Source organism: Centropristis striata, chromosome 7 (genome assembly GCF_030273125.1).
Source record: "Centropristis striata isolate RG_2023a ecotype Rhode Island chromosome 7, C.striata_1.0, whole genome shotgun sequence".
In the NCBI taxonomy this organism is placed as follows: domain Eukaryota; kingdom Metazoa; phylum Chordata; class Actinopteri; order Perciformes; family Serranidae; genus Centropristis; species Centropristis striata.
Window position 1 is genome coordinate 8,882,837 of NC_081523.1, and position 22,304 is coordinate 8,905,140.

Sequence of the window (22,304 nt, forward strand, 5' to 3'; positions counted from 1 at the left end):
ATTTGTAAAATAAATGTGTAAAATAAAATGAAAACCCACACACAGTCTAAAGGGATTTCATTATGCACCTTTACTTGGATAATACTGATGACACCACACCCCATAAAGATTTTACAGATATTTATACAGGCAGAGACATGGGCCATAAATCAAAATTTAACATACAAAAAATACCATGAACATAAATTTAGTGATGTAACTAAACTAAAAAGTAACAGCCCTCCCATGTCATCAGACCACAAACAGACATGACATTCAAATTTGCATTACATCTGTTTTTTCTTCTTCATGTATAACAGTGTGGTGATTATCATGTTTTATTTCCATTATTTTTTCAGTTTTCCATCTTCTTTGGCTTTCCATAGCATGAGCTCCATGCAAGCAGCAGCGTCTTCTGCAGGGTCGTGGCCACAAACTGGGAGAAACATTAACATTTTCTTAAAACATGCATTAGCTAGAAATAAAACACATTGTTTACAAATACATTCGTCTTTACAGTCAAAATGTGAAGTCTGATTATGGTGCATTTCTTTATTTGAATTTCGATTGTCGTCACGCTTGACTGTGGTTATCCAAGATGACCCACCACTCTCCTGGATGATCCTCCTGAGGTATTCAGTAGTGAGTTTGTTGAGGGTCAGCTTGTGAGGAGGACCCAGACGGTGGGGGAAGACCACTGATGTGTCCACCACCGTCCCATGGAGCAGCTACAGTAAAGAGGAAGACATCTTGAGCTCTTATTACTAGGGGGAGCCTCTTTGGGAGAGTGAAAATTAATCTGCATGCATTTAAAAACAGGTACATGTGAGATTTTCTAGTCCCATGTTTGAACTTTAAATATAACTCAAAGGCAAACCAGTTGTTCAATGTTTGATACAATACAGAACCTGATGGAGGGAAAAAAGACATACCTTTGACCTAATCAGGTCATATAATGTTGAATGCCAACTAGCATTTATAATCTGCTTATATTCATTATGTCCCTGTTCACCTTGAGGGCACACTTCCTCTTCCAGCAATATGTCTGGTTTATGAAGAATGAGACTCTTCTCTTGACATTACATACTTCACTATCACCATTTTCTAGCTTAGTTTTCTATGCTTTAAAGAGGCTAACTTTCCAAACGCCTTTAAACAGCTAAGAAAAAGTGGTACCATGCATTTAACCTTCTATGACCAAGGGTTGTTAGTGTTTATATTTGTGCATTGATTCAGAAATTCATAGTATGCTTTCTCATGAATTATTTACATGTTTGTCATCACTCTTTACATTCAGATTACCAATAACTAATTATAAAAAGCCCACCTCCTCACTAATCAGCCATCTATAAAATGACACTACTGTTGATCTAGTAGACAAAGAAATTCGTTTTTTTTTTTTTTTTTTTTAAATGTTCTTAAACAGACAATACAAAGACAAAACATGGCATTTTTCAAATTAATAAAAACACAAACTATGCAGATAGTTATTATTGTAAAAAAAACTTTTTTTAACAGCCATCTGCAGGGAAACTGTCAAAAGCTTGTGGATGTGACTGGCTTTGCCAATGTTGGTTTCTGCTTCATTTTGAAAACCCTGTGCTATCTCAGAGCACATATGAGTTACAATCTCTGCTAGCCTATGTTGTTAAAGAATGTATGCAGACAAAAGAAACCAAGAATGTTGCCAAGAATGGAAAAAAAATTAATTATAGTCACCTTCAGGGTACAGAAGTTAGTTTCCGGGCCATGTCCAATCAGAATTGTATCAGCATTGATGAAGCTCAGTAGGGTCTCCTGCACCTCTTTGAGGGAGGTGTGGTGACCCTTCACATCTTCTTCACTGATGCCTGAAAACCTTAACAGATAAAGTGTCACGCAAAGAGTCATTGGCAGACTAAAAATTAGTTGATAGAGGGTGATAAAATGATAGAAATTGGACAACCACTGTATTTATTTGTAATAATATATCATTTTTTCTCTCTTTAGGTTCTTATTTGAAACACATTACAAGAGCTTTATATACATTTTCCATATGAGGTTATATTAGTTTTGGGTTATTACCAGTTGGGCGGACAGAGTTTAAGCAGGTGTACAGAACATGTTTTTATCCTTAGGGAAATTACCTGGTGTTATAGTCGATGACTTCATTATCAGGCCTGACGAAGGTGTCATAGACTACTTGCAGGTTAGAATTGACCACAGTCACTCTGGATAGCTCCAAACCATGAATGGTATAACACTGAGGACGAAAATTAACACAATAATTATTCTCCCTGCAGAATCAAAGTCCAAAGGCACATGTGCAATCCAAGGTGCTTACATAACAACTATTTATGGTCTTAATTATTTGGGTGCATATAGAGTAAATTGGGAAAGCTGGAAAGCTATACAGTGATCATTTTGGACCAAAAAAAGATGAACTGAAAAGATTTTTTTTCCATTCTTTCAACTAACAAAACTTATTTACTTCTTTAAAAAGCATGTTATTATTACTTTTGTGTTGCTTTGAATTTCTGTGGTCTTATAAAACTTATTTAGTTTGTGGAAGTTTTATTACAATCCACAATAAAACGAGGTTTGGTGCCCAATATGAAGATTTTTTTTAAAAACTAATCACCATTTCACAATCCAAGGAGTAGACCCCAGGACAGCTGGTATCTGAGGGATGTCTGGGGACAGTCGACACAAACCCATCCAAGCTGAGGGCGTCGTGAACATGTAACTGGTGAAGACAAAAAAACAAAAACAAAGACAATGAACAAACAAATCAGACATTAACCTGCTGATTCATTTGAGGAGGTTTAAAATCTGTCACTCTTCACTTCCTACCTTAAACACCTGACATCCAGGTGCTCCCATGACTCCCTCACAGCAGCTGTAGCGAGTCTCCATCCCACCGGGCACTGTGTAAAAATGTAAACATTAATCTGCTGATGTAGGCTGTATAGTAAACACAGGGTTCATACACTTAAGCAGTGGTCAAATTCAAGCATTTTTCAAGGATTTTCAATGTCAATTTTCAAGCTTTTCCAGTATCTTACACCTGTTGTAAATTGCATGTTTTAGATAAGTACTTACATACTAAAAGGGGGAGATTTCACTGAACCATACCAACAGCGATGGTATTACACTTTTAGGAGGAACCGTCTTCATTTCAGATAGGCTACTCATTATTTTTACATTGAACATGTGATTATCTATAGTCTATAGATGGATATTGTCAGATTGCAAGAGTAACAATTTCAAGCATTTACAAGCCCTTTATCCAAAATCCAAGCACTTTTTAAACCTTGAAAATACATTTAAATTTAAGCATTTTCAAGGATTTCAAGCACCCGTACGAACCCTGTAAACACAAACATTTCAGATGTTTTTAATGCATATGACTATGGGATTCTCACCTCTTTTCGTAACTCCTTTCCCATAGTGATAATTACACTCCTCCTTACGGATGTGTTTACCTGACTGGTTCACTGAGTACGTAGCACCACATCGACAGCAGATCCTCTTGAGGGCTTGAATCAACAAAACAGAAGATCAAAGTGAGATGTGCTGAAAAAAGAAATCCTCATTCCAAGTACAGCAGGGGGTTAAGTGTGCCCCCTGGTGATGCAACATGAGAATAGCATCAAAATGTCCTTTTAGGGAGTATATTTGGAGTATGATGTTCTTACTTACGGTCTGTATTGACTTTCTTATTGTCAACAAAAAGAACGGCACCACCAGGTTTCTCTGGGTGCTGGACAGGAAAGTTGCTCTCGACCAGTTTTTCTTCATTCAAAATGTACTCCATCAAACACTCATACAATGCCATGTCATCTGCTGGAAAAATGCATCCACAGAGAAGTTGTCAAGAATATTTAAATCAATCAAGCCGACTTTATTTGTATAGCACTTTTTATACGAGAGAGATGCAACACAAAGTGCTTTACATAAAAAAGGAGAAAGTAATAATAAAAAAATAACGAAACATGGAAACAGGAACTGAGGAAGCACCATCTCAAAATGCAGCAGTAAGGGAACACTGGAGGCAGGTTAGAAATTAATTAGATAAAAAATAAAGTAACGTAAGATAAGATAAAATAAAATAAAAGATAAAAAAGTAAAAGTAAATAATAGAAAGTTAAAAAATAAATAAATGTATTTATTTATAAATGTATTTATCTATTAAGAAATAGACTAAATAGTAGCAAATAAATAAAAGAGAAGATGTTCTAACACTGAGACGCATGAGCAGAAAAATCTCTAATAATGGTTCAGGTAAAAGCCAAAGCCAAAGGACAATTTGCATTGAAAAGAACAATTCTCACCATTTCCTTTAAACTTCTTCAGATTAAGAGGAATGTTGCCTTTGGATCTTTGGCTGTTGACTTTATTTTCATCTGCACCAGAAACATATAAATAGACTAAATAAAACTACAATCTATTATTATTATTATCCTTTATCACATTTCATGAAGAACTGCCCATAAATGCTCACCTTTAGCAGCAACAACGCTTTGGTTCTTTAGCCTCTTCAGTGCATTCACGGCTACACTCAGATACTTCAGTTGGTTCACGCTGCGATTATACACAGCCTTCTCTTCAGCAAGTGCCTATCAACATGAACAGACAGGAATTAGGGCTGGGAGACATTAAAAACTTAAAATATCACAACAGTACCTCAAATTGATATCAGGGCAATAAAGGGTTCTTTTACAAAATATTGACGCAAGAGTTTTGATGAACGATCATCAATAATATACATAATGATGAGGAGTGTAAAGGCAAATACTAGAACAGTTAGAAAAGTCTGGTGAGTTCAGAAAATGACAATCACTTGACTCTAATGCAGCCTTTAAAACCAGGAAAATACAACAGTTATGCCATATTACGAGTCGAAAATAACATCTAGTCTCATGACGATATTTATACAATATCAATTAATTGCCGAGCCTAACAGTAATTAATATCTTCTTTTTTTTTGTTTAATATTTTTATTAGGAGGTAAGGCCCATTAGAACAGGAACCAATGTTATAATTACATGGAGTATCACATCACAATTGAAAATGTAAACATATCGATACAATAGAAATAATGTGCATCATGATGAATGAAGAGCAAGGTCTGCCTCCTAGGATGTTTTCTTATTTTATATGTATGGCCCAATAGGAACTTGATCGGGTGACAAACAAACAATGTGTAAATCAAAAACAAATTTAAAAAAGTAATAAAAGTTAAAAATAAATAAAAATAATAAATAAGTTACTGAGAATTAATATATTCACTGTGGTTTGCAATGATGGCATTAAGAGGTGCAAGCTCACCTTTTCAAAGGCATCATTAACATTGGCTGTGGACTTGAGGAACTCTTCAGTAAACATGTTGACATAATGCTGGCGGGTCTGATGGGACACTTTGTCTTTGGCCTCATACTGCTGCTTCAATTTACGTTTTGTAGGCACTGGCTAAAAGGATGAATTCATTATTATTAAAACAGATGAAACTTTAACTTATAAAATACATTTTTGTTCCAAGTCTTTAAAAATGACCCCAACAAAGCCTTGTTTTTCAGTGTGTACCTTAAATGCTGTGTGGACAGGAGGTTGAGGAGCAGTGGAAGCAGCTGCTGCCCCGGCAGCGCTCGGTAATGGTTTACGTGCCGGTGCAGGAATGAGCACAGGTGCTGTGGTGCGGTATCTTTGCACAGAGGTGACTGAAGGTGGATGGTACATTTGTCTCACAGCGACAGTGCTCGTGTGCACTTTACCGATCGGGGTGAGCACTGAAGTCACTTGGCTGGTGCTGGAAGTGACGGGCAGAGGGAACGAGCCGTCTGGGAGGATCAGGTGCAGGTTGTCACCCACCCCGATCACGGCAGTCCCAAAAGAAATGTAGTTTTGGTAAGCTGTTGAACAAGACAAAAACAGCACAATGCATTCAGGGAAAACTAATTAAATAAACCCACAAGATACCAAATTATACTAAAATACAAAAACAGCATAATGAGAAAGTGGAAAGATTCAGAGGGTATTCCAAGATTGGTTTACAGAGTTAGGCAAAGTAGCTGCTTTTGAAAGGATATCCTATAGTATAACAAATGATATTGATAAATATAATGAGAAGTGGGGAATGTTTTTAAGACTATATTCTTTACAGGGGAGCTAAAATGTATCTGCATACACTGATCATTATGGGCTGTTCTTGGGGGACTGGCATGGAAATGAAGGTGGAGGCAGACTGGGTTCATTACAGGGAAATGTTTACTGGAAAACTACCTGTAGACAGTGAATTACACACGGGACAATGAATATACATGCAATAGTGTGGTGGTTGTCTCCTGTTAAGACAGTTTAACATATTGAGCATGGATTAATTTTACCTGTCTTGGACTTATGTACTTACTTTTATGTTTTATTATCACAAGATTGTGTATCTTAATTTTGCCTTTTTTCTTTTTTTTCCCTTAATTGGTTGTTAGTTTGGTCTTGTAAAAAAATGCAAAAGCTCAATAAAAGTTGAATCATAAAAAATACAATAACAGGAAGTCATGCTGCTTCTCAGCAAACAGTATATGAAGACCAAGCAGATCTCCTGACAGCACAGGGGTAATATTTAAAAAAAAATGTAAAAAGAGGCTTAAACTTTGGAATTAGACAGTGAAGTTAATTATTATTTTTTTGTATTTGGACAGTATTTGATGTTGACATTTTATTGGTAATTTTTTTTTTTTTTTTTTTTTTTAAACTCTACAGCTAACCAATGCTTACTTTGCTGAAGAACAGCAGGCTGCAGGTTTTCAGGGGTTTGAGTTGAAGGAACAGGTGAACTCTGGATCTCTGGCTTCTTCTGACAGGTGGCGGAAACAAAAGCCTGACCACCTTTAACTGAAGCAGCCAGCACGGAGGCTCTCTGCTGGACTTGCTGGATCTTGGAGGTAGTTGAAGGCTGGGAGGGAAATCCTGACACGACAGGCCCACGTAGGGGAACCAGCACCTGGGGCTGAGGTCTGCTCTTAGCTGCTGGCTGTCAGGGAGGAGGTATATTTTTAAAGAAGGGCTTAAAATTTAAATTTGTCAATTTTAAATTGCAAGAGGATAGTGCCACAGAAAACAAGCCATTATTAAATATTTATCTTATATGTATATCTATTGGTAAATGTTTGTAGGAAATTCTAAATTAAAAAGACAGTTTGCAGAATCAAACCATTAAATTATAGCCATTTGGATTAAATGTTCAGGAATAATTGGTCAACACTGAGCAGTTTTTAAAGTGCTCTACAAATAAAGTTGAGTATCATATTATTAAATGTGTTCAGTTTTACTGTTACCTGTGCGTATCACTGATTTCTTTTATTAATTTAACAATCAATTATTTTTACCCTTTACATCTTAACCATAAGGTTATTTCCTTTTTATTTTAACAGAATTCACCACCATTAAATAGTTCTGATTTATAATGTTGACTTTTTTTTTCCAAACCTTTCTTGCTCAGGAGTGTTTTCTCATACATTACCTCTGTATGTTTGGCTTCATGAGCGATCCTCTTCTTTCCTGCCGTTGCCTGAGGTTTGACATTTAACTCTGGCTTCTCCACATCCATAGCTCCAACCTAAAAACAACAGGATGAGGGGATTGGATCTTTATAGTGTTGAGGAAATGTATTCATCTTTGAAGTGGAGTATTTACAACACACTTACAGACGTGTCCGGCTGCTCTTCATTTCCGTTCACTTCGTTGTTTGCCTCCATGAAGATCCTGTAGCATTCCTCCATCGGGTCACTGTCAGACAGCTCGATGTCTGAATAGTTCAGCTCATCTTCATCACCAGAGCTGGAACTAATGACTATAACCTCCTTCGTGTCTTCGGTCACAAAGAGCCGTTTAGTTGATTTGGCTCCATTTGGCAAACTTGATGCGGTCGTATTGTTTTGAGCCAGAGCTGGGCTGCTGTCTGAACCTTGTTCTGCTGGCTGCAGGTAGCTTTCAGCTGCAGCAGCTTCACCCTGCATCTGTCCTGGCATTTTGCTTGACGTTTTCTGGCTGTGTGGCAGCACTAATGGTACACATTTGGTGGAAGACAACTGATTACTTGTGCTGTTCTGAGCTGCCTGGGCTTGCTTGGTGTGTTGTCTGCATGGTGAGGCCAAGTTAGCAACCGGAGCTTGATAAAAAATGGAATTCTTTGATGGAAAAGTATGCTGCTGCTGCATTGGATTCATTTTCTTAACACTTACAGGCAACTCACACTGAGGCAACTCAACGTGAAAAGTGCTTTCTTCCTTTTCCACTACAAGATTGTTCCGGTTTAGATTTTGCTGCTCTGTGGTGGCAGGAGGATTTGCCGGTTCAGGACTTAACTTCACTATTGTTTCAGCAGCCTGAATGCAAATAATTTTCTGGCTTTTACTTTGCAGCTCTTCAAAACATCCGCTTAACTCAAGTACACTCCTATCAACTGGTTTATTGTCACATTCTTTGTTCTCATTAAGGTTAAGCGGACTTTCAGCACTGCAGCTACTATGAACTCTATTTTCTTCTATTGTTGATGCAGGTGGAGATGTTTTAACCTCCTCCACATTATCCTGGAGGGATTTCCCAACAACAGAATCAACAGGTTTCTTAGCTCTCGCTCTCTTTTTGTTAGGCGAGGAAGGAATATCAATAATCAGCTCACCGGCATCATTAAAGTCATCGTCAACTGGCACAGGATTGCTTGTTCTTTTCAAACCTTGTTTCTTTCTCACTTTTTGCTCTTTACCTGATGAGCTGTAAGACCGAAAGCCAGCAGAAAAGTTGGACAGAGGATCATACTCCAAATCAGTCCTTGGTTTTGAGTTGTCAATCACATATTTCCCTTCTCGGGGGTACGTTTTAGTAAAGCCTACTTGTGAAGACAGCCCAGGAGGACCTCTGTGTACCTGTTTACCAATAGTCTCAGACTCGGAGAGGGTAAAATCAGGCGCAGTGTTTACGCTGTCTGCCTGTACAGTCTGGTAGTGTGACAGTCGCCTTTGCTCCTGCTCCACCTCGTGCCTTACAGTTTCAATCTCCTTGTTGATTCGCTCTAACTCCTGGAAGCAGTCATCTTTGGTTTCATCGTTCACTGCATAGCCATTTTGCACTGCTGGAGAAGAAAAATATTATTAGCAATAATGATGGTGAAGGATGAGACAGGGCTACAAATAAATAAGCTGGTTTGTTTGAGGTTTTTTTATGTGAATTAAGAATTTTAGTTGCGTTTTGTGTTTGAAAACCAGCTAAAACGACAATGGGACCACTTCACTTTGAAATTAAATGACGTATTAAGTTACCCTATGTTGCTGTTTTTGACATATTATATTGTACTATTACCAAAAAATTGCCATTATAAGTGCATCTGTACATGCCTCTTTATGTTGCAAAATCCCAATAAAAAAAAGTTGGGGGGAAATTGCATCATGTATTTTAAAATAATAGGGATGAGGACAAACGTGTTAATTATTCCCAAAATTATGATAGCTACCATTTAGTTTTAGGCAAGTTTTAACATTAGATTTCTAACCCTTGTTTGAATGTAAAAAATATGGGAAGAAGTCAGACAATTAACTTGTTAACCCTCTGGAGTCACCAAATGCGCCAAAGCATTTCTTCTTCATCACATCCAGACTACAAAACAAAGCAGCGTGGAGCCCTACTGGAAATTTACCTCTAAAGTTCTGGCTGTAAACTCCATGAGGCCAGTTTCAGTTTGACGATGATATACCGAGTAAAACTGGAAACAAGGTCAACTTATTGGATGTAACCCTCTTATATGTTATATTTGCAAACTTTGTTCACATTTGCAACATTAAAAAATCTTTATTGAGCATGATAGTGTTTTGAAAGTTAAAGAAAAAGATTCAAAATCACATTTTATGTTGGACTTAAAAAAGACTAAAAGACACAAAATTACAAAAAAAAAGACAATTAAAAAAAAAAATGCACAAAATGACAATAAAGACAAAATGACCAAAAAGACACAAAATGACTAAAATTGTTACACTAAACAAGACAAATAAAATAGAGTCACACTAAAATAAAAACCAGAGTTGGATGACAGGATCACACACAACCACAAGATCACATTTATGTTGATTTTTCTTTGTTTCTTTTTGGTTCAAAATGTTGATCCAGTAAGTCAGAATAAAAAAACAATTATTATTAGGTCATACAGGTGAGGTTGTGCTTAAAAAAAACCCCAACATGGCATTTAAACATTTTAAGTGATGTATACAGGCAGCATGGAAAGGATTAAAAAAGGACCAAATAGCCCAAGACTCCATAGAGTTAAGCACAAAATTGAGCTACAGTTAGTTCCATCAAAGTTTTACCTGCTTTACTCTAAAGGACATTGTATATGCAACAGGCAAAGACAACAAGCTGGAACAATGTCTCAAACTACTGACCTGCGGCGTTAACTATCGATGATTTATTCGAGGCTCCAAACGTCCGCAAATCTTCCGCATGTTTGTACAAACAGTGAGGCCGCTCACAAAGCCCACTTTTTGTGAAAGGACAACTTATAACAGCAAAAAGACCCGACGAAGGAAACATGAGCGAAAACGCCACTTGTCACGATGCGCAGAGAACCGTTCGGTGATTGTGGTGACGTATTGATTAACGTTAATTAACCGACAGGAAACAGGTGAGGATTCCACCTGGAACTACAGCTTCACTTATATAGGCTCTGTTCAGGTCGCGCGGGATGACCGTTAGAAACGTTATTTAATTGTTTTTAATTATTAATTTATTAATGTATTTATTAATTTATTTTCGTCCTTAGATGCATACTTTGGACAGATAAAACAAATGTTATCTTTAAACAAAACGTGTTTTTTTTTTTGTTTTTTTCTTGTTTTTTTCTTTTGTGCCGATCTGAGTTGTATGTTTTTTGCCTTTTCTTTTTCATCTTTATTATTATTATTATTATTATTATTATTATTATTATTATTATTATTATTATTATTATTGTCTTGTCTGTGTGTCCTTTCAAGTGACCCCAACAAAGCCTGCTTTTCAGTGCGTAGGCTACCTTTTATGTATATATATATTAAAACTAAGGGAAATGGGAATTATTATTATTATTATTATTATTATTATTATTATTATTATTATTGTCTTGTCTGTGTGTAATTTCAAGGCTTTTCAGTGGGTATATATATATTTATATATACATTAAAACTAAGGGAAATATATCAGCAGGATGCGATGTAAGAAGTGTAATATGTCATGAATACTAATGTAGAAATTGTTTAGCTGCTTTTGATTGTAAGTGTGCTTAAAAATATGAATGCAAAAAAATATAATAATTAAATAAATAAATGTTTGTCGCCGTAATCCCTCCGCGCCGGCAGATGGCGCTGCCGCCAAAAAAACAAACAAAAAAACTAGGACCTGCAGCGAAAAAGTGTTGTGACTGTTTGGTACACTTTCTCCACAACAACAGAGGTTTCATCTGTGATATTAAGATTTTATAAAAACACAAAGGACATGGCAAACAGCGAGGATGAGATGGAAGAAGATGACACCGAGTGGAAGAACAGTTTGGTAGATTCAGTCCCACTCATCCCCGCTGCTGCTGCTGCTGCTTCTGGTAAAAAAAATATGAAGGATTGAAGGCTAAGTTTTGGCTTTCATGTGTTTTTTGACATGCAGGGAGAAACACGACGCTATCTAAATTCTACCTATATGTCTCATGTGGTAATTAGTGTGTGTGTAATCTCTCGTTTCAGCTCTAAGCCTCAATAAAACATCAGGACCAGTACACAGAGTCATTCTGCACTTTGACCTGGACTGCTTCTATGCTCAGGTGGAAATGATCAGAAACCCAGCACTGAGAGAGGTCCCATTAGGTCAGTGGGTCCCTAAGTTTTTCTAATTTTTTCATCCATGTTTTTTGTATTTGTAATATTTCGAGGAGAGTCATGATCTGATTTAGCTTTTACCACACTGTAAAAAATGGAATAGTTTGTAGAAATAACAGCAAAACTCTGTTAAATACATCAGAAATAGGGCGTAAAATGAAAAATTGTATATCACCGTATTACTTACTCTTTTAATTACCGTAAATCAAAGAATAGCACAAAACTTTTACTTTTTTCTGTCATAAACTGGAAGAAACACACAGTTTTGCTGTAAAAATATAACATTTTCAGGCAAATTTTATGGAGAAATACCATGATGTGTGAAGGAATGACACAATTACCCTAAAAATACTTGTTAATCAGTCTAAATTACAGTTTTTGCTGATATTTACATTTAAATTTAGAATAGAAAACCCACTCACTGTCATTTTTACGGTGAAGTTCTGGCAACCACAGCTGCTGGTCTTTTTCCGTAAATTAAACACATTATTTTTACAGTGCAGCATTGGAATACAATGAAATTATTTGTATTTAGCCTTGCCACGCCCCCCCTTTTGTAACTAGGGGTCACGCCCCCCAGTTTGGGAACCGCTGCATTAGGTAACCTGATTTACTACCAAAGATCCATTGAAGCGGGACAGTAAAAGTCACTCTTATGATTCAATAATGCTTCTTAAATCATCAGGTATTCAGCAGAAATACATCATAGTCACCTGTAACTATGTGGCGAGGGATCAGGGTGTCACCAAGCTGATGTCTGTGACCGACGCCAAGGAGAAATGTCCTCAGCTGGTTCTGGTCAAAGGAGAAGACCTGACACACTACAGAGAAATGTCCTATAAAATGACAGGTAGGTAGGATGCTCTGCAAACAAAGCTGTCTGTTTCAGTCCACCAATGAACTGTAGTTTCAGGGTTCGTACGGGTGCTTGAAATCCTTGAAAATGCTTGAATTTAAATGTTGTATTTTCAAGGTTTAAAAAGTGCTTGGATTTTGAATAAAGTGCTTGTAAATGCTTGAAAATCTTACTGTATTTCTCTTGCAATCTGACTATATCCATCTATAGACTATAGATAATCACATGTTCAATGTAAAAAATAATGAGTAGCCTATCTGAAATGAAGACCGTTCCTCCTAAAAGTGTAATACCATCGCTGTTGGTATGGTTAAGTGAAATCTCCCCCTTTTAGTATGTAAGTACTCATCTAAAACATGCAATTTACAACAGGCGTAAGATACTGGAAAAGCTTGAAAATTGACCATGAAAGTCCTTGAAAAATGCTTGAATTTGACCACTGCTAAAGTGTACGAACCCTGTAGTTTACTGCAAAGTACAGTAGTCAGAAAAGTAATTAGAAAATCATTTAGGATGAAGTATTTCGAGTAAAATCCACCCAAAACAGACAGATGTAGCTAATAAATCCCACCTCATATCTCATCTGTGGGTCCATTTGTTGTTATCATGATCAGAGAATACAAAACAGTTGATAGTTTCTTATAAATAAGGAACCAGAAATTCCGGCTAGACACTAATAATAATCTCTAAAAGCTAGAATCTAATACAAAAGTTCATACATAAAGTAATACTTCTGTCTCACTTTTTTTTCAATATGTGTGTGTGTGTGTGTGTGTGTATGTGTATGTATGTGTGTTTGTGTGTATGTATGTGTGTGTGTGTGTGTGTGTGTGTTTGTGTGTGTATGTGTGTGTGTGTGTGTGTGTGTGTATCCAAAGCAGACTGTTGTAAGTGCAATTACTGCTGTCTGCTTTGGTTTTGAGTTGGATTTTGTAATTTGTACATCATTATTTCTCTGAATTAAAGCAAAATTGAAATCTAAAACTTTGTCACAAGATAAAACCGACATCAAGGAGTTCATTTTTGCTTATGACTCAATTTCGACCAAAAATGTAGTTACTGCAGTTAGACTTTGTAGGGCAGTATAGCCCACAGATTTTTGCAAAAAGCTCTCATTTTGAGAAATTATTTTTCCTCTAACGTCCTGTATATATTCATTTTTACCCTTTCTTGTGGTCGTCCAGAGCTGCTGATGTCCTACTGTCCGCTGGTAGAGAGGCTTGGATTTGATGAAAACTTCATGGATGTCACAAAGATGGTAGAAAGCAGGCTGGCACAGACACCGGAGTCTCACAAGTTGTCATTTAAAGGACACGTCTACAACCATTCCAGTAAGTTCAACGTCTGCCTCTGGTGTGAAGCTGTACATTTATGCACATCTGGCTCACGGAAACCAGGAAATGAGCTGTGAAACAAGCCTAAAACTTGTAAATTATTTGCATTGCACTCTCAGTTTCCCACCACTAGAAACGTTTACTTACCTTGAAGCACGTTAAGTTTTTTTGGCAACCACAGATAAAAGTCTGTTTTCTTTTCCTGCTCAGGTGCAGATGTTGAAGCCCGTGATCATCCGAGGTTGGCTTTAGGTTCGCACATTGCAGCCGAGCTGAGAGAAGCCGTCCGCAGCAAACTGGGTCTGACTGGCTGCGCTGGCATCGCCACCAACAAGCTGCTGGCCAAACTGGTGTCGGGCAGCTTCAAACCAAACCAACAAACCACCCTGCTGCCGGAGAACGTCAGCGACATCATGGGCTGCCTGAGCAGCCTCCGAAAAGTACCAGGTATAAAAGATCAGTTTATGCTAAGGATAGGCAACTTAAATGCTGCAGGGGGCCACAATTTTTCATCGACACTACCACAGGGCCACATATAGGACCGTGTACTTCACCAGATATGATGAAACTGCAATTTTTTAAAATATGTTTACAGTTTAGTTTAGTTTTAGTTTAGTTTAGTTTAGTTTAGTTTAGTTTTATTATTATTAAGATCCCCATAAGCTGCAGCAAAGCCACAGCTATTCTTCCTGGGGTCCAACAGTATCAAATATACAGTTGAAAACACAAAACATAATAAAAATAAAAAATAAAAAACAAAACAAAACAAAAATTATTCACATATTAATCCATATTACACACATTTCTACATATCATATATGTATACATCATTACAAAATCTACTAACACATAATACATATGTTGCATATACACATTCGTTCTACAACATATACATTATAATAACACATATATATCTATAGAAATATACTACATACATATAAATATACCATGTTTTCTTATTTTGATAAATACTGTTTTATTAACAGTGCAGTAACTTAACATATTTCATGCTCAAATGCATGTATAACAGTACAAATAGGAATATAAAAGGTTTGAAGCAAATAAAAAATAACCACTTACTGTTAAGAACAGCAGACCAACATTAATTGCAAGAAGTAGATTTTGTGCATTTTTACACTGCACTTTTAAGATTTCATGCTCAAATGCATGGAGTTGTACTGAGGGCCACTTCAAGTGAGAGTGTGGGCCGTATGTGGCCCCCGGGCCTCCAGTTGCCCATCTCTGGTCTATGTCCATGACCATGACTTATTACTCTCCCTAAAGCCAGGAAAATGGTCTTTTAAGTAGGGCTGGGCGATATGGATCAAAAGTCGTATCCTGATATATTTAGGCTGAATATCCATATACGATATATATCCCGATATTTTTAATCGCAAAGTGAGAGCAAATGTTCAGTCAAAGTCAAATATGACATGTCACAGGTAGTTTTATTGAGACCGTTTATTTAAGTGAACATAAATACTGTATAACAACAGGAGTAGCTTTTTTTAAATCTAATTTCCATTAAGTGCACATTTAGATAAAACATATCTTAAATAAAAATAGCCTATAAAATAGGCCAATCTTTTTCTGAAATAACTATATTTATATGAGAAAAGAATAACAAATATTACAAAATAACTAAATATGCCAAACCCTAGTAAGGGCAGCATTTATATATATATATTTTTTTGTTTATTTATTTATTTTCTAAATGAACTATATCTATATATGCAATATATCGATACATTTTTTATATCGATATATCGCCCAGCCCTACATCTAAGTATGCTTCTCCCTCTGTTGGGAATCAGTTGCAAAATCACCTTAATCTTTGGGACGTTTGTGGTCCCATCATGTGTTTTTAGGGGTCGGTCACCAAACTGCGAAGAGACTTCAAGCCCTGGGTTTGACCAGCGTGAAAGACCTTCAGCTCTTCTCGCTGAATGACTTGGTGAGAGAGTTTGGAGCTGCCAGCGCTGAGCGGTTGAAGAATCTCGCCCTCGGTATCGATGACTCACCTGTCACACCTACTGGAGCCCCTCAGGTACTGTAGACTAGAATATCCCTGAATGAGCTGAAACTTCTGAGCTCAAATAGACAGACAGATGATGGAAAAAAAACACCACAAAGTGATTGATTAACCCTTTGATGCACAACATATAAACACCTTCTAATGCACACATGGGTCCAAAATGACCCACATTCATTTCCCATGTTATTTCATGCTGGCTGTGTGTTTGAATAGATTTTTTTTATTATTACAACAGATCATTATATCCATTTTTCCTTTCATACTTAAAGAAGAAAAATAGTTTTTGTATTATTACATCAAGTTTACCCACATGTTGTAACAAATGACCTTGTGCATTAGATACAAAAAGTGATAAACTAAATATATGTGTAACTATGTTTGTCTTATTTTTAAGGTTTAACTTTAAAATAGTTGTTAGAACCACCAGATTATGTTGGAAAAATCACATATTTTAACATTTGAGATTTATTAGCCACCAAATAATAATTTCCATTGGAAAAACACCAATTTAACAAAATAGGATAGTTAATATTTGTGTCTTCTTTGTTAGGTTTTAAATTGGCGATTGGTGACAACATATTCACACAACACCTGTGCATTAGAAGCATAGTGATAAAAAAAGGGTTTTTATTCAAAAAGTAAGAAATGAAAACAAAAATCTAGGATGTATGATGATCAAAAACAAGTTATTTGAGGAACACCTGCAACACTGAAAGATGAAATTAATTTATTGCAAAGATATAGAATATAAAAACTTAGTCGGGTCACTTTAGACCCATGTTGTGCATCAAAGGGTTAATAAACCAAATTAAATGTTGCTACTATTGTGTTTAACAGTTTAATAGCATCGACTGAAGGAACCCTTATGTTTGGAGTCTAAATTAAACAGTGAATCAGCATATTCAGCAGCATCTTTACCTTCATTATCATGTGAAAAATCAGTGTAGCAGTACAGATCCAATCATTATTTAACTTTTACAAGCCTTCCTACACGTCCAATGATACCATAATAGTTTATTTATCCAGAGGAAATAATAATAATAATAATAGGAAACAACAAGTTTTCCTCATAATGGCTGATAATGACTGTATTGCTAATTGTTTTTTTTAAATATTTAAACCCACATGATACTCTGAGGTGTTTTGCTGATGATTTTGAGTCATCAGAGTTCTTAAATATTGTTTCTAAAATGTTTTATTTTACCATATTTTTTCTGAATCTTCATGTTTCAGTCTCTCAGTGACGAAGACTCTTTCAAGAAGATGTCATCAACTAAAGAAGTTTCTGAAAAGATTCATGAACTCCTGAGCAGTCTGGTGGAGAGGTGAGATACTTTTGTGTACATTGTGTTCTTTTTTTTGCTTCGATGTGACTTAATCTAACCTTTTCATCAATCCTCTATAAAACTAGGATGCACAAAGACGGCAGGCAGCCTCAAACCTTCCGGCTGACCATCCGGAGATACTCAGCCACCAACAAGTGGTTCAGTCGGGAGAGCCGGCAGTGTCCCATCCCCAGCCACATCGGACAGAAGATCACCTCTAGTAAGCTCCTGCTCCACTATGTAAATATATAATAATAATAGTAGTAGTAGAAGTAATAATAAGGCAAGGCAAGGCAAGGCAAGTTTATTTGTATAGCACAATTCAACACAAGGTAATTCAAAGTGCTTTACATAAACATTAAAAACAGCAAGACACAATTGAAAACAGTGAAAACAGTCAATTAAAACAGGGAAATAGAAATAAAAATACAAATTAGATAAAATAAGATACAGCGGGATAAGAAAAGAGATAAAATAATAAAAAGCACAAGTCAAACATTGCATAGTTGAAAAGTAAGGGCAGTAGAGTACAGCAGATAAGTGTTAGAGTTATTAATAATAATAATAATAATAATAATAACATAGCAATGTGTCATATGTTTAGCCCGTGCAGGGTGTGCATACATACAGTACATAACATATACATAATACACATAATATATAGTATGTAAACATGTATACATATATATTAGGGCCAGGACTTTAACACGTTAATTAAGATTAATTAATTACACAAAAATAAACGCGTTAAAAAAATTGACGCATTTTAATCACACTTATTTTTGCACTGCGGAACGTTTCTCACTGGATGAGTTTCAGGCGGACCGATTATACTGGAGCACCAACTAGCATTCATGAGTTCAGACAACAACAAACCACAGTGAACATGAAGGAAGAAGCTGATGAGACCTTTGGTTGGCCCCGTGGATGATGGGACATTTAGTTACTAAAAACCAACGGATGGAAGCGTCCATAAGAGCATGGTTGTGTTGCTATGCAACAAGGAATTCACATATCACCGCAGCACATCCAGCCTTAAGTATCACCTCAATGCTAAACATATAGCAGCTAGCGGCTAGTGTGGTAGCTAGCGTGGATTGTGTTTTACTTAAAAAACCAAAGTATTATAGTTTACTGAAGGTCTACCTACCTATAGGCTACCTGGATTTATGAATTGTACTATATTTGTAAATATGCTATTGCTACACTTAATGGCAAAAAGTGCACTGGTCTGTTGGACTTGAACAAAAATAAACAATATTTTTGTTGCTTCAGCTTATGTATTCAGTCATTATTCAACGGTATACTAAAAATCCATGTGAAAAAAATGACTTCTCACTGTTCTCAGGTCAAATATTTATATGCGATTAAAATGCGATTAATTTCGATTAATTAATTACAAAGCATCTAATTAATTAGATTAATTTTTTTAATTGAGTCCCTGCCCTAATATATATATATATATATATATATATATATATATATATATATAGAAAGCTAAAGTATTTTTGTATTAACAGTGGATTAAACGTGATATTAAATGAGCCAGCTGTAGTGATGAATGGAGAATAATCATGTGACTGAGTGTTTAAAACCTTTTGTTTTTTTTAGTCAAGGCAGTTCTGTACCTCTGTTCAGTTAGGACTATAGCATGATTTTCTGTGATGTTTCAACAGGCAGCAGTGAAGACGCTGTGGTCCAGCTCGTCCCGTTGGCCGTGAAGCTTTTCCACAAGATGGTGGACAGCAGGGCCGCCTTCCACCTCACCCTCATTAATGTTTGCTTCAGTAACCTGCAGACCAGGGGAGCTGCCGCCAGCGGAAAAGGCTCCATAGCATCTTTCTTCGCACACAGCACGTCTCCCAGAAAGACACAAGTCCACTCATCACAAAGCCAGGTAGCACAGTGAAGTAATGCAGTATAATGTGGCTTTTTATTTTAGGCTACGTTTACATCAGGGGTCTCAAACTCACATTACCTGGGGGCCGCTGATGCAGTATTAAAATGACAAAAAAGACACAAAATTACAGGAAAAAAAACATATTTTAGTATGTTAAATAGGTTAAATAAGTTGTTGAATGTAGTAGTAAATGACACATAAATCCAACAAAAAGTAAATTTACAAATGATAAGTAGTCATGCTAGTTATAAATTTTTTTTTTTTTTTTTTTTTTTTACAATTTTAGGCTGTCAGGAGACGTTATACTTAATTATCATTTTTCGATTAACAATTCATTAATCTTTTTTTTTATTTCAATAAATCAGTTCACTGTTTGGTCTATGAAGAAAAGGAGTGAACAAAAATCCCAATCAGAACTTTACAGAGCTTAAGATGGCATCTTAAAATGTCAAAAACCAAAATATATTCGGTTTACTTATATATTATTATTATTATTATTATTATTATTATTATTTTTATATTATATTGAAGAGAAGCAGCAAACCCTCACGTTGAAGAAGCTGAAACCATAAAATATTGCGTTTTTAAAAAATATATATACTATTTAGCTGAATATCTGGGTCTTGGCCACATAAATTTCATTATATCAACAGAAATAATTTTTCTATACTGCTGGAAAGTGCAGAAAAATGTGATACAATAATTCCAGGCCATGTCATACTTGTTTTTTTTTATGACACTTTGATACTTTAGGCGGTGTGTTCATGAACCAGGAAATAAACTGCATTGTGTGTGCCATTAAAAAGGTCTTAACAAGTCTTTAACCCTGCAGAAACCCTTCTTTATACTTATTCTTTCACACTCTGCCTACAGGATATGCTCTTCTTAGAAATAGTGTGTTGATGCTCTGAAATTCCTGAAATCATTTGTTCTCCTCCTCTTTTATTCTCCAATAGGATGCTTCCTCTCAGAGCGGGGACAGTCTCTGCACGGATCAACAGTTCAGCGCACACAGCGTGATGACTCAATGTACCTCACAAAAGACAGTGACGACTAAAAGCCCTCGTGGCTCTGAGGCAGCACCGCACTGGTTTAAAAGAAAGGAGAGAGTTGTAGAGGAGCCTCTGCTCCAGAGAGAATCCTGCAGCACAGCGAAGTCAGACCCCGAAGAAACAAATATTACAGGGACGCATCGATTGCCCGCAAACGTTGACCCTGACGTGTTCAGGTTTCTCCCCGAGGAAATCCAGAAGGAGCTGTTATCTCCTGCCTACAGAAACTCCCTCCCCAGCTCATCTGCAGTCGTTAATGTCCCCAATATAACACAGAAAAAGTCCCCACAGTCATCAACAGACTCCCAAAATGTTAGAGATACAAAAGAGGCTCTAGACAAATTGGATCCACCTAACAGGCTGACCACCGTGAATCAGCAGAGGCCCGCGGGCACGAGTGACTTTCAAGGAGAAAACGTCATGGAGGAACAGAGGCCCTCATTGCCCCGGTCTTCTGACTGCGAGTTTCCGGGAAATGTGGACCCTAAGGTGTTTTCCGAGCTTCCTCCGGACGTTCAGAGGGAGCTGATGTCTGAATGGAAGCAACAGAAACCCGTCCTGAAGACGCCGTCGTCCAGGAAACCAGCAGCGAGGAGCCTGAAAGACAGAAAGGCTGCAGGGAAAGGCAGTCAGGCAAACAACCTGTTCAAGTATTTCAAACCCAGTTAGACAACGACAGGTGACTTCTGCTAAAGTTTATTTAAGACAGAAATAAACTCATATGTTCTTATGTTTTTTTCTCTTTAAAGAAAATTATTTATTTTTCTATTCTTGAGTTCTTCTTGTGATATATATATATATATATATAGGGAGAGTGAACAAAATAAAAGAAACACTTAACAGTCCGATACAGCAAGAAACAACTTGAGGCTTTTTGTGTTTTGGTGACACGACTGGAAATCAAAATTAAAGTTAAAATCTCAAAGATCTTCAATTTGTTTTCTTTGGTGGCATATGTGGCAATAAAATTACATATATCTCGATATTTTTTGTTTTCTGGTAATCCAAAAAAATAAATATTTTATAAGAAATAATCACAGATATTTCTAAACTCCTGAAATAAAAACGTAACAAATTAAAAGTATTTTCTCATTTAATTAATAACTTAAGGTAACAACATAGTTTTAGATGAAATTATTGAGAAAATAAATAAATATAAAAAACATCAGTTTTTCTGGGAAATTTGCATTATTATGTGCTTATCAATTTAGACGACCTTATCACGCATCACATTATCTCTTTAGGATGTTTTCTCACGATATGATTCAGTTGAAAAGCAACAAATTATATTGAATTATCACCCAGTCCTACCTTGAATTAAGGTTTTAAATTTCTGTAAAATCAAAGTCCCAAAAGTCAATTAAATTTCCTCTAAATCTGTGACAATTCCAACAAAAACAGAGCAAAGAAATTATTTATTTCAAGTTTTTCATTGGGTGTTTCTCTTATATTTGTTGCCCCAGTATCTCCATGTTAATATTCAGATTAGTTGTTGTTTTGTAAAGAAGAATACATTGTTTATAAAAGTAAATATTGACTTAAAAAAACAGTAACAAACTGCTTGATTTTTTTTTCTGTGCCTTGAATGTTATGTGTGAAATCTTTTACCTGAAGCGACCTCGTTATGTTACCATTTAGACATAACCTCCAAAATCTCAAGGGGACCTAAATAACTTCTTTGGCTTCAGCTTTATTGTTTTCATATTGTTTTCACGTTGTTTAGAGAGGCAGGATTACTTTGCTTAGCCTCTAGAAGCGGGGGCCTCTTTCTTTGGTTGGACGATTTCCACTGAAATCCACAGAGGCTCACATTATTCGTCAACATCCAGTTTTCAATGAGCCCTTTTTTTTTCTTCTCCCCCCTCATGTGAAATACCAGAAAACACAAGGTCTGTAAGCACAGCTCTGCTTGTTTCATTCCGGCCTGAAACTCCTCCCTGGATCACATGTAAGAAG

At 36.3% G+C, this 22,304-nt stretch overlaps 2 protein-coding genes across 6 annotated transcripts; one reads left to right on the top strand and one right to left on the bottom strand.

The window, feature by feature from the left end:
* Window positions 1-51: 51 nt before the first annotated feature.
* Window positions 52-10,649, bottom strand: zgc:152968 (uncharacterized protein LOC564848 homolog). 5 transcript variants are annotated; one of them, XR_009394623.1, is made up of 16 exons: window positions 10,389-10,649; window positions 7,662-9,088; window positions 7,478-7,573; window positions 6,733-6,988; window positions 5,545-5,870; window positions 5,290-5,430; window positions 4,463-4,577; window positions 4,293-4,364; window positions 3,661-3,804; window positions 3,384-3,497; window positions 2,812-2,885; window positions 2,600-2,704; window positions 2,106-2,221; window positions 1,699-1,837; window positions 587-778; window positions 52-415 (listed from the first exon to the last, which is right to left on the bottom strand). XR_009394623.1 is itself a non-coding variant. In XM_059336214.1 (16 exons), exons 1-16 carry the CDS (start codon window positions 10,534-10,536, stop codon window positions 327-329), a joined length of 3,477 nt encoding a protein of 1,158 aa, XP_059192197.1. In that variant the 5' UTR covers window positions 10,537-10,648; the 3' UTR covers window positions 52-326. The 5 variants fall into 5 exon arrangements, 4 of the variants coding, with proteins under 4 accessions (XP_059192197.1, XP_059192196.1, XP_059192195.1 ...); XM_059336214.1 differs by having other exon boundaries at window positions 587-707; window positions 3,661-3,801; window positions 7,662-9,085; window positions 10,389-10,648; XM_059336213.1 differs by having other exon boundaries at window positions 587-707; window positions 7,662-9,085; window positions 10,389-10,648.
* Window positions 10,650-11,250: 601 nt separating this feature from the next.
* poli (polymerase (DNA directed) iota) lies at window positions 11,251-21,897 on the top strand. The gene is made up of 10 exons (XM_059336246.1): window positions 11,251-11,575; window positions 11,715-11,834; window positions 12,532-12,696; window positions 13,887-14,033; window positions 14,247-14,483; window positions 15,905-16,083; window positions 17,305-17,396; window positions 17,483-17,616; window positions 19,073-19,293; window positions 20,253-21,897. Exons 1-10 carry the CDS (start codon window positions 11,473-11,475, stop codon window positions 21,015-21,017), a joined length of 2,163 nt encoding a protein of 720 aa, XP_059192229.1. The 5' UTR covers window positions 11,251-11,472; the 3' UTR covers window positions 21,018-21,897.
* Window positions 21,898-22,304: the final 407 nt, after the last annotated feature.

What these genes read in the sequence shown, in the direction of transcription:
- zgc:152968 (XM_059336211.1), bottom strand. Translation starts at nt 10,536, where the DNA reads ATGTTTCCTTCGTCGGGTCTTTTTGCTGTTATAAGTTGTCCTTTCACA. An exon ending in AAGAGCAGCCGGACACGTCT is followed by an intron (nt 7,574 to 7,661) that starts GTAAGTGTGTTG and finishes TGTTGTTTTTAG; the next exon opens with GTTGGAGCTATGGATGTGGA. An exon ending in GAGGATCATCCAGGAGAGTG is followed by an intron (nt 416 to 586) that starts GTGGGTCATCTT and finishes TGTTTCTCCCAG; the next exon opens with TTTGTGGCCACGACCCTGCA.
- poli (XM_059336246.1), top strand. Translation starts at nt 11,473, where the DNA reads ATGGCAAACAGCGAGGATGAGATGGAAGAAGATGACACCGAGTGGAAG. An exon ending in CGGACAGAAGATCACCTCTA is followed by an intron (nt 17,617 to 19,072) that starts GTAAGCTCCTGC and finishes ATGTTTCAACAG; the next exon opens with GCAGCAGTGAAGACGCTGTG. An exon ending in TCCACTCATCACAAAGCCAG is followed by an intron (nt 19,294 to 20,252) that starts GTAGCACAGTGA and finishes ATTCTCCAATAG; the next exon opens with GATGCTTCCTCTCAGAGCGG.